This window comes from Genypterus blacodes, unplaced genomic scaffold, assembly GCF_046128005.1.
Source record: "Genypterus blacodes isolate CSIRO-AG114 ecotype Tasmania unplaced genomic scaffold, CSIRO-AGI_Gbla_v1 ptg000017l_1, whole genome shotgun sequence".
Taxonomy (NCBI): Eukaryota; Metazoa; Chordata; class Actinopteri; order Ophidiiformes; family Ophidiidae; genus Genypterus; species Genypterus blacodes.
The window spans coordinates 6196321-6207665 of record NW_027466831.1 but is presented as its reverse complement, the minus strand read 5'-3'; the positions used below and the strand labels follow the sequence as shown (position 1 = coordinate 6207665).

General features: G+C 42.6%; 1 protein-coding gene and 1 long non-coding RNA gene across 2 annotated transcripts; both read right to left on the bottom strand.

The window, feature by feature from the left end:
• Window positions 1-1657: 1657 nt before the first annotated feature.
• LOC142991264 (uncharacterized) lies at window positions 1658-3167 on the bottom strand. The gene is made up of 4 exons (XR_012960878.1): window positions 3108-3167; window positions 2980-3006; window positions 2502-2524; window positions 1658-1939 (listed from the first exon to the last, which is right to left on the bottom strand). It is a non-coding gene; the product is annotated as an uncharacterized LOC142991264 (long non-coding RNA).
• An 852-nt stretch (window positions 3168-4019) lies between these two features.
• On the bottom strand, window positions 4020-10015 carry LOC142991136 (proliferation-associated protein 2G4-like). Its single transcript, XM_076141154.1, has 13 exons — window positions 9834-10015; window positions 8873-9001; window positions 8550-8655; window positions 7449-7518; window positions 7251-7343; window positions 7018-7081; window positions 6754-6832; window positions 6519-6597; window positions 6277-6410; window positions 6030-6124; window positions 5811-5938; window positions 5636-5689; window positions 4020-5332 (listed from the first exon to the last, which is right to left on the bottom strand). The coding sequence occupies exons 1-13, from the start codon at window positions 9913-9915 to the stop codon at window positions 5270-5272; spliced, it is 1176 nt and encodes a 391-aa protein (XP_075997269.1). The 5' UTR covers window positions 9916-10015; the 3' UTR covers window positions 4020-5269.
• Between the last annotated feature and the right edge of the window lie 1330 nt (window positions 10016-11345).

The following is an 11345-nucleotide window of genomic DNA, read 5'->3' as shown; positions in this document are numbered from 1 at the left end:
TAAGTATTTGCTCTGACACATTCTAAATCTTTGAGTTTTCAATATTGTATCAACTTAGACAGCAAAAGTATTTGAACACACAAAACAGTTCTGAGGCAACAGTGAGTGTGTTTGTATCCAATGCAAAATATTTCTAAGATGCTGCAACTTACCAAAAAGCTACCAAAGTATCATTTTAGATAAGAGATGTTAATATTTAAGATTTTAAGATAATTTATTAATTGGCATTTTTGCATGCAATTCACAGCAAATCGCATGCAACTGAAATTTATCTTGCACCCCCTCATATCACACACACACATGCATTACAGAGGGGGGTGCAGGGCAGCCGTTATACGGCAGTTGGGGGTTCGGTGCCTTGCTCACGTGCACCTCGGCAGTGCCCTGGAGGCAAACTGGCAACTCACTTGGTCCATACGGGGCCCAAACCGGCGACCACTCCGGTTCCCAAGCTGAATCCCTATGGACTGAGCTACTGCCTCCCCCATCATCATCCGTGACCTGTGGGTGAAGTTACTCAGAGGACCAGGAGGTGGAAAGTACCTAAGTACATTCACATAGAGGCCATTGTGAGGATTTACTTGTTTTTTTTGTACTTCTACTGTACATTGCTGGAAAAAAGCTGCTTTTTAGACATTTAAACAAGTGAGTGCTCTATCAGTGAAGTACATTTCACTGCCAAATCTTATTTAATTTAAGTGTGGTATTGTGTTTTAAGCTGCTTTAGTGATGGGACTGCTCGTTCCATCCCCGCTGGTGACTGTGGGCACACAGGTTGCATGAGTGCGAGTGCAGCCTGCCAAGTTACAGTGCATCAAGTGAGGAGGTTCACACTCGTTAACGCTCCTGTAGTGTTACTGGAGCTGTGGTCTGATATTGAGCCTTGTTACCGTTGACAGTCCAGCTGCTGAGTCGCACCCCTACATTTAGAATGGTTCAGTCTAAACCCAGCAGGAAACATCACTTAGCATTGGAGGTAAATTAGCTCGCCGGCTAATGCAGCATGCTTCCCTTCCTCCCTGACCGTGGGCATCGCTACACACTGCGGCGGATCTCTGTAACCTGCCAAGGCAAACACAGCTCCATACGATGGCGGGAGGCGCGACATAACTGCCGCCGGGGCTAGCCTGTTCAGGACTCTCGCTACGCTCATTCAAAGTGCTGAGGTTGCGGCGCCCATAGTGACGTCATGTATGTGTCGCTCACCAGGAAAAGACCAGCAGACCTAACTGCGTTTCATATTAACGGACCAAACCTCATACATGCAGAGTATACTAGTTTAAGAATGACAATCTATTATACAGTATGAACATGAAAGTATTGATGGTTTGAACCCTACTCAGCCCATTCTGAAGGAAAACTATTTAAAAACTGCAGTATTATGGATATTGTACACTAAACAGATCTTGCAGCCAGACAGCATGATGTGCATTGACATCAGGTTTTCTAGATAGTGGATGCACCTCTCTAAAGGTCACATTCAATACCTGATTCCATACCATGTTCAAGTTAAAAACCTCACTATCAGAAACAAGACTTCCATCCTGTAGGGTTTCAATGGTGTGTGATCACGGCACATTTCATTTAGACTACCTTCTGTATCCAATAAACAAATTTCAGAGGGGAAATCCTATAATTGAAATATCACATGACGACATTTATAGTAGCCAAGGTTTATTATGGCGGCTTTACAAAGCAGCTGGAGTTCTGGTGTTCAGAGAACATCCGTCATCTCTCATTGTCCAGTCATGACATCCACAGTAGGCACCGGTGGAGCTTGGTGGGTCAACACAATGTGCGGTCTTTGTTCCAGCCACGGCGGTGCCACAGGATCCACTCAGGCAGCGGTCATCTGGAGAGACTCTGACGGTTCACAGCTGGCAGGGATGGGGCAGTCTACTTGGACCTCTGCCTCATCTTCCTCCTTTTACGCTTCAGCCTGGTGAATAATAAATTGGGGAAAAACATTAGGAAAAGGGAATTTCACTGACCAGAGTCCCATGTCTGACATGTCCAACAGGTCCTGAAAAGGCTGACACACCTATATGGCCACACATTTAGTCTGCAGTCTTGAGCTCATGTTTTAATTAATCAATAAACTCTCATCAGCTGAGTGGGCCAGACCTATTCAAGATGTGACCATGCTCACTCAAAAATTAAGTGTACAAACTGAGCAAGTTTGTTTGACACATGAGGGGTGTCAGTTAATACTGCAGCTGAAAGCAAAAAATGGTGCATTTGGAATTGAAACCAACAGTTGAGGACTTGTGTGGACGAATGTCAAACTAGAAAAAGTGGCACAATCTCAAAACAGCAAAAATGATGTTGCTGAACATATTTGCAACATCAACCTTAAGTGGCAACAGCTCATGCTGGATTTGCACAAAAAAGCCAGGCTTATGATCATTCGATTGACTGGAGCGAGCACGTTTGTCAGACAAAGCTTTAAGAGGTGTCAGCAGGGACCTGAAGGTTAGAGGGAAACCATTTATTTGACTCACCTGCGCATACGCTTCTTCCTCCACTAGAAAAACAAAGGAAAGACCGTGTAAGTAAACGTGAAACATGTGCAACACCATCAACGAGGCGCTGCATGTTTACTGCGCGATAATACAGCCAAGGCTCAAATACAAGCCAAACCATCACTTGCATGTGCTTTAATTGTTCTTAGTTCACGGTTCAGCTAAGGCACGCGTTTCTAAACACCTGCGCCTAGCTTAACACTGTAAGCGCTTGTAAGCGTGCTGCTGTGAGGCCTTTTTAAGAGGCGTAAAATCACGTTGCATAACTAATTCAGCAGAATGTTACGGTAAAAGCTTCATTCTGTAGACATGAGATGAACTTTGAGGTATATGGTGAAGCAACATGCGAGTATACAATCATGCAGTAGTTACTATGAGGCTATATTGAGCTAGCTAGCAGCGATGCAGACTAGCGCTAAGAAAAACTTAGAATAAAGGCGATATTAATGTCACTCACCTTGGCTCTCATCGTGGGGAGATGAGTCTGTAAAAAAGGAAGCAGAAATATAAATTAGTCGCTGCGGATGGTTTAAATTATTTGTGGATATGTTTGGATTGTGTTGGCTGCGAGATTCCTTTCCGTACCTCGAAGCGCGAAGAGAACCGGAAAGAGATCGTCACTGTGGGAAAAGGCGGTTTTTATAGAGACTATGACGTCAGCGCCGCCGTCGCTTTCAGGGAAATGTAGTCCTCATACTGAGCGCGGCGCGCTCACGGAAATGTAGTCCGCACACTTTCTCACTGTACTATGCACTATCAAAGTGTGGAGCAGAAGGTCGCCACAATACCGCTTCTACTACTACTACTACTACTACTACTACTACTACTACTAATAATAATAATAATAATGTTTTGAGAAACATTAATCAAATTAAATCCTGAAAAGCAAATTCCTACTTAATACATACAGATTATATATTCTTTATTCACAGATATTCTAGATAGTTGTTTTCACAAGCTGAAAGTGTTCCATGCGACCAATAAACTTAATTTTAATGTAAAATGCAAATGGACCCTCTTGTAGAAGTTCTTTTATCTACCTTTGTTGAACACGCTTATTGTAAGTCGCTTTGGATAAAAGCATCTGCTCAATGACCGTAATGTAATGTAATGTAATGTAGTACTTCAGATCGATACAATACCAGAATTAAGTCAATAATCTTTAAAGCCTCTTAAAAAAAATCTAAAAAACTTTGATAAAAACATAGAGCATGGACATAGCTGATTAAATTGGCCCACACTCAGCCTACAGCAATTATATTCTTAATTATATTATTTTGTAAAAACAATTTTACCTGGTAAAAGTTGCCTACACAGTAAATATTTTATCCCATTGAGTATGTACACAAAACAATCCAGTGTGAAACTCCTTACATGATTCCTTACATCAGTCTGTGTGCTGTTTGGGGTTAAACCAACAGGCAGTGATGATCTTGTGCACACATATTTAACAACACATTCATTTGAATAACGAAGAGTGTAAAGACAACAAGCAGGAAAAATATGAAAATGTCTTTATTTCATTAGATATAAAGTTCCGTATTCCACTGATCAAGCTACAAAACAGGATCTGACTGTACCCATGATGTCCAGTTTCTCTCTAATCCAATCTTCCAATATTTTCCACCATCTCTACATGAAACCACAAGCTGTTACTGGCCCCAACTTACTGCAAACACCCATACATCTCCGGTTTTCATGCTCAACAAGACTAATGTAGTAAATAATTGGATGTCAGAGTAAAAACTAGTCCAAAAGTTGGAACGTACACACAGTTCCACCTTTTTCGGAAAATTCAAGGGGAATGGCAGTAAATGTGGCAGTTTGTTCCCAAAAAAGTAAAACAGATTCCCAGATTTGCTTCTGTTCTTTCAATCTATTGTATACTCAAATTATTGCTTTATTAAAAAGTCTTATTCTGATTTGTCAAATCATCTCCAAGGCCATGAATGTTTATAGCAATCTTATAGTACTTTACTTCAAACTGAACCCTTCTATTATATAATCTTGTAGCTGGTTGGCATTCCCCATCAACTGGGTTACATTTTTGGAATGTTGTAACATTTTATTTCTAGTATTTATTATTTTGTGAGTTTAGGTAATCAACTGTAACCCTGTAAGGGTACAATTGAAAAGGTTAAGATAAATTGTTTTTCTTTGCCTACTTAAAGACACATCTGCTTTGTATAACTGCTCAGAGGTGTAATACATTTGGATATTTAAAACAATTTTTTTTGAGCTTTTGCCAAATTACGGGGCCTCAAACACATTAACAAAACCTGTTAGATCACAAATATGATCATGTTTCTGTTGCTCACAGTGACCCTCAGTGTAAACATGACCTGGTGGAAATTTACAAATTTGGATTTGTAAAGATTTTTTTTTCAAAATCATTATTTTAATTTGGCAACAAACCTTTTTCTTTAGAATGGAAAACTATTTTCAAAAATCCTTTATTTTATATAAGTGGGGCATTTACGTCAGGAAAACAAAAACTCATTCCACGACCCTTTCAGTTAAAGCAGTCAAGGGTTATTAAACATTAATATTCAGCTTGAGCACTGTGGGGTCGACAAATATTCAATTGAATCCAACAATCTTATTATGAATTTATCAGTTTAATATGTGAAATCAAATTTGGACGTGTATGTTGGTCAGAGAGACTGAAAAGTTTGGGGCAATTTCGCATGATTTCCTCTTGGTTTTCTTTGGGGTCTTGCACGTGATTGTGAGAATGCAGCGTTCGTTTATTCCGCTGCAACTGCTTCCTCCGCTGGCTGTCCAGTTGCAGTTTCCGCAGTCTTTGAAGCCTAAAGGACAAAAACAGAAATGTGCCAATCAATAAATGCGCGTTTAAACAGAACATTACATTTCAGATTCTGTGGACACTCGCACAGCAAGGAACAGCTGATTCTGACTAGTGTTTATAATGAGCCGTACTCTGCTTAGTTAAACAGCATGTAGAGGATGAGGCCATGAGACAGGGAGGTAAATGGTACGACAGCCTGAGGGGTCACAGCTGAGCAGCTCAACACCATTACATCACACATGCATGTGTACACACGAGGTCGGTGACACAGTAACACACATACTCCTCCTTAAAACATACATACCTTCTTTTTCTTTTTCTTCTGTGTTTTGCGGCTTGCGGAGCTCTGTAGTAAAGTCTAGAGAAGAGAGAAGAAACATGAGTATGAGTGTGTGTGCGATCTGACGTGTAGTCAGAGTAGAAGTCTGTGTGTGCGACTGGAGGGGCTCGATGTTTGCCCTGTGAGTTCACCATCTTACCATCAGCTCTGGATCCTGCACTTCATGCTCTGACTGGTAGAGCTCTGGTTCAAGGGGCCCGTTGGTGATTCTGTGAGGCCCGTTGGCCATCAGCAGCACCGTGAATTTAAACTGAGCGACAAACTCGCCTGCCGAAGACACCACAAAGACATGCGGTGAATAAATTGAATGAAACTGGTCAAACATAGCACATATATAAGGAGAAACTGTGTGACTCACCCTCTTTCTCATGTAGCACACTGAAGGGCTGCAGTAACTCGTGTCTGGCACACTCCAGCACACCCAGACGGGCTTTAGCCTCGTCCTCAAAGGCCCTGATGAGCAACAAAGACAAAGAAAACTGCACTCAGCTTTGCTCAAGTGTAAAACAAGACATTTAATTTCCAGTCAAACAATTATAATTCAGGCAAGTGGATGAAGCAGTTTGCATCGTCTAAACATAAGGTGTGTGTGTGGAGGGTCAAACCTTAGAGTGAATGGCATGGCATCAAAGCGCCGCTCCACCTCACTGAGGAAAATGCGAGAAGTCTTCATCTTTAAGCCGTACTGCTTACTAGGGTCTCTCTTATAAATGGTGGTCCTCAGGCCGCCATCTTTTGCCTGAGCATAGAGGATACAGTTAAAGCGGATCAGAATAAGTCTAAGAGGATCATTACCCTTCACTTGTCACCAATAAGAAATAAAGACAAATGAGAAAAAGGCTCTGACCTTCCCTTCTCCGGAGCTGATCAACACATCCACAGCATAAACTTCATGGACCTCAAACTCTGCTTTCTCGTGGTCCTTCCTGAGAACGAGCGACAAAAGCAGCCAGTTAAGAAGAGTTAGGTTCCATTTAATGAGGGAGGTGACAGAGGTCCGAGCACACTTGGACAAATCCAATGAACATTTCCTGCCAGTAAAGACAAGGTAAATTCAAAGTATGTCCTCTGACTGAATGTACCTTTGCTGGTCTGAGGGGTTCTGTATGATGGTCTTCTCTCCGTCGATAACATGTTGCTTCAGCTGATGAGACAGCATCCCTTTAAAAACACACAGGCAGAGACAAACACTTATTACACTTCATCACAAATTCCAAGGAAACATCCAAAAGAAGGATATGAAGCCGTTACAGCTCTCATCTTCCACAATGCTCAAACCTGATGAGGACAAATTGTTACTCTGTGTCTTTTCCGTGGTGCAGCAGACTATAATTAGAGATACTCACCCTCAATAGGTGTGCATTTGAAAGACTGGGCAATCTTGTTCCAAGCCTCTGTCACCTGAGTGTTCTGAGAGGAAGACAGACATGTTCCCCATTAAATGTTTGACACACTGCAATTTAAAAAACGACACTCAGATCCAATTGTCTTAACCCAGTGGGTAAAGAGACTCCAGAGAAAGTGAGACAATATTAAATGAATGAGAGCATCTGTGAGGAGGTTCACGTGGTGCAAGTACCTGGCTGCCAGGTTTAACAAGGCGAAGAGCCGCTTCTGCACACAGATGAGCTGCTTTGATTACGTCGGCTTTCCGCCCTGTGATGGGATTCTCCTGCACAAATCACACAAAACGGGTGACGACGGCGTCCGTAGGTGCGCTGTAATGAAGACGACACGACACCAGACCGCACGTGACGCATTTCAGACGGCCCCTTACCTTAGTGGCTCCCACCACAAAGCTGTGAGCGACATTAGCAATGAAGCCATCCACATGAACCCCGAGATCTCTGCAGAGAAAAACGAGACGTAGAGACAACAGGACAGCGTGAACTACGATCAAAGTGACAGTTCAACAGACGAGCGAGATAATGAATGTACGATCAATCAAGTCGAGACGGACAAAATGTCAATCATCATACACTCACAAAAGACTAATAAAGACGAGATAAGAGGCGGTGAGACAAAAATAAATGTGCATTAAGGAAGAAGCTGACGTGTTCAATAGTGAAGTGATGCAACTCTTGGCTGCACATCAAATGGAAGACTGCGATGGACTTTGCGCCACCAACAGTATTAACGCTCAGGCTGTAGCAGCAGCAGCAGAGACAGTTAAACCTTATCCAGATGGGATTAGGTTCACGTGTTATTACTACCAGTTCACCTTTGACATTCATCAGATTAGGGAAGCTATACAGATCTGTCAAGTAGCCTATAGAACCGAGAGTTACATTTCAGCTATATATGAAGTGTGGCAGAAGAAGGAAGAAAGTAAACAAATAGAGCGGACACTTCCTTCTCTGTAATATAGAAACCGCACACTTGTGTCCCGTGGAAATTGCATGTCATCATTACAGACGCCCTGTGCTAATAGTTACTTTGCAGACGTCCTGAAATCTAACTCCATCAAAATGGGGCTTCATGCTGTGTGTGAAGTGAGAAACATTTAAAAAATACTGTGTATAACTCTGAAAAACACAAGCTGAACAAAACAGAAAATACACATGTAGGACAAAAGACATACACACATTAGTGGCAATACAACAACTAAGTTGCTCCCTCAGTCACCGCTGCATTGGGAAAAGTGATGAGGACGAAACACCAACATAATACTAATCATTCCAAACACACACTTCAACCTTACTTGTCGTTTGCCACACAAGACAGACAGACAGACAGAGAGAGAGAGAGAGACCTCACCCATGACACAGACGGGCAACAGCGACGACGAGAAGAACAATCACACACAGAGAGACAGGGGGGGAAGACAACACACTGGGAGACTGCAGACACGGGGGGGGGAAGAGAGCATGGTGCCTACATTTTGACCAGATCCCCATCTTTAAGTGTGTGGTCAGGGTCACTCTTCAGGGGAGAGAAGTGGCAAACACAGTTATTGACTGAGACGCTGGTGGGGAAGGCAATGCCTGGAAGAGGGAAGAGAGAACCACCGAGTCTTCAGATTATCCACAGCTTTAGCAAAACACTTGACAGGTAATGGGGATGAAGGGAGGAGCGACCACTTTGATCAGCTCTGTACTGACAATGTCACCTTCTGCCACCATAGATCAGTTAGAATAAGAAACCAAGACAACATGTTTGATACGACGGCCCACCCCAGGTCACCCTTCATCCCTCCCTCACCTTTCTTCATGTCCTTTTCCTTCTTGAAGACCTTTCCCGTCTCGGCCATGATGTAGGCGTCTCCCTTCTCGCAGAGGCTGAGCACTGACACGCCGGGTTTGGCCGTCTCCACCACCAGACGGAGAGCCTCTGTGTCATAAGATGAGACAAAAGGGTGAAGAGGAGAGTACAGTGGGTAGATTTATTAAGTACAAAGCAGAAACTGTGAGGGGAGAACAACGATAATATAATGTTAAAGTAACTCTGCAATATCGCTTAATCTCGGTTTTAAAGTCAACAGAACAAGTTGAAATGGAGTAAAAATGACCACCAATGCTTCAAATGACATATTACACACCACATAATGTTCTCAAAGATCATATCACCAAACTCATGACCACAGAGAAGAATATCGACATTGTTTAGAACACACAAAAGCTTTAATGTCACAAATTGTTAGTTACTTGTATTCAAATGAGGGTGATGTCATTTGAATGGAGTACGTGCCCGGTCCTGACCTCAAAAGTCAGCAAGCATGTCACTGAGCTTCTAACACAACCTGTAACACCTAAACCTGTGGAGCCACACATGAAATGTAGCTTTTAAAACAATAAAGCGACCGCGTTTGGGAACACATATCTTTATCTGCCATCTTATCTAAGTTAACGGAGGTTACCAGCCGACGCGGTGGGCTAGCTGGTTAGTTAGCATCCCCCGTTAGTTAAGTCTGCTCCGTCCGTTCAAACCTGACGGGACCACCGAGAGACAGATCGTAAAGCGGCCGTTTTGCTCGAATGGACCCGGGGGCACCTGCTAGCTGGCCAGTTAGCCGGAGTGAGGGGGCATATGTGTGCCTCGCATGTTGAAAGCCACATGGCTGCTGTGGCTGTGTGCGGGAAAACAACGTTAGCGTTAGACGCTGAACACCAGGCCGTGAACAGCAGGTCACTTCACACAGTGCCGTTAATTTCATTTGACTTACGATTGGCGATGTCACCTCCCATTTTGTACTTGGTGACCACCAGGTCCTCCGCTATCGTCTGCTCTTGCTCATCGTCAGACATCTTGGCTGCGGGGTTTCACTCGCTCGTCGGCGCTGAATAGCCACAGTTTCCCCCCTACAGCTCGGCTCGGCTCGGCTCGGCTACGTTCGGCCCCGTCCGCTGCTTCGCTCTACTCGAAACCCCGCCTACTTTGTAGTGACGTAACCACATCCCAGAAACGTTAACCCGCCAAAATGCGGAGGCGGATTTGTGAGTCACTCTAGAAACAAATTTGGTGAAACTTGTCAAAATTACTCTAGAATTTCTAGCTTTTTATATATTTCGGTTTTTATTCTATTTCACTTATTTTTGTCTTATTAACAATTATTTTCATTTGTCTTAACAATTCATTTTTTCCCCTCTTGTCACTCATTCTGAGTTACAGGGTTTAACTAGTTAAATTGGATTCTTACAGAGTAAGCCATTGATTTCATCCATTGTAGGGAGTAATCAAACATTTCCATTTTAGATAGAAACTTTGATATGATTTAAAAACTGATTTGACCTCAGAGTTTCAAATGATGGCTGGCATGACCGCCGTCATGATGTAGGCTACGGTGTTTTTCCCTTTACAAGGTTACCGCAATGTCTAAGTGAAGGCAAGAATTGCAACTTCACTTCTTACACACCCTCTAATCACAGGGAGGGGAACAAATCCTGTGGGTAATACAAATCTTGAGTTAATCCAGTAGAGTGGATTATCAAAGGATGTACTGCATGGGGTTATCCGGTTTAATGTTAATGGACCAGATTAGCAGGAAAAGAAGTGTGCTCTTCCTTAAGAAGGGGGATTGACCCTTTAAAAACATGTTCCTGCAGTGATAGAAGGTGTGACAGACCACAAATGTACATGTATGCATTTTTCTTGATCAAAATGCAAGGTCAAAATTATGTTACAGGTCCAGTGTACTGTGTAGCTTCAATTCTTCAGGAAAGGGTCTTAAATCGATAATTTAGATCACAATCTTTCTGTTGAGATTTGAGATTTGAGATATCTGGCAGAACAACCTCTTTTTCACCATTTGTTTAAGATTACAATTACATGCAATTTTGCCAACAAGGTATAGTACAAAGGTGGAGGTAACCAGATCAGCCAAATAAATGTGATTAGCATCCAGTAATCCGCTTAAATGCTTTACTCCTATCTTAAAAGAGATGATCCATGGTCAAATGAGATACTCAGATACTAATCCCCTATGTGTTGTTATCGTACTGCCTCACGCATATGCATGTGAGACCGTTCGTGCTCAATTTGTGAATTAGTGACTTAAAATCCCTTTCTTTTAGCCAATTACGAGGAACCTGAGTGATCTTCAAAGTCCCTATAAATGCCCATCTTACTCCCAGTCGGTCAAGGCAAAGACCGTGAAAGTAAACACAAGGTTATCAGCATTGCTCGAAATTACCCATAATTCAATTTTTTTGATTTGTTGTAGTTTGGATTATTTTGC

What these genes read in the sequence shown, in the direction of transcription:
- LOC142991136 (XM_076141154.1), bottom strand. Translation starts at nt 9,915, where the DNA reads ATGTCTGACGATGAGCAAGAGCAGACGATAGCGGAGGACCTGGTGGTC. An exon ending in GGAAAAGGACATGAAGAAAG is followed by an intron (nt 8,656 to 8,872) that starts GTGAGGGAGGGA and finishes TCCCTCTTCCAG; the next exon opens with GCATTGCCTTCCCCACCAGC. An exon ending in AACCCCTCAGACCAGCAAAG is followed by an intron (nt 6,598 to 6,753) that starts GTACATTCAGTC and finishes GCTCGTTCTCAG; the next exon opens with GAAGGACCACGAGAAAGCAG.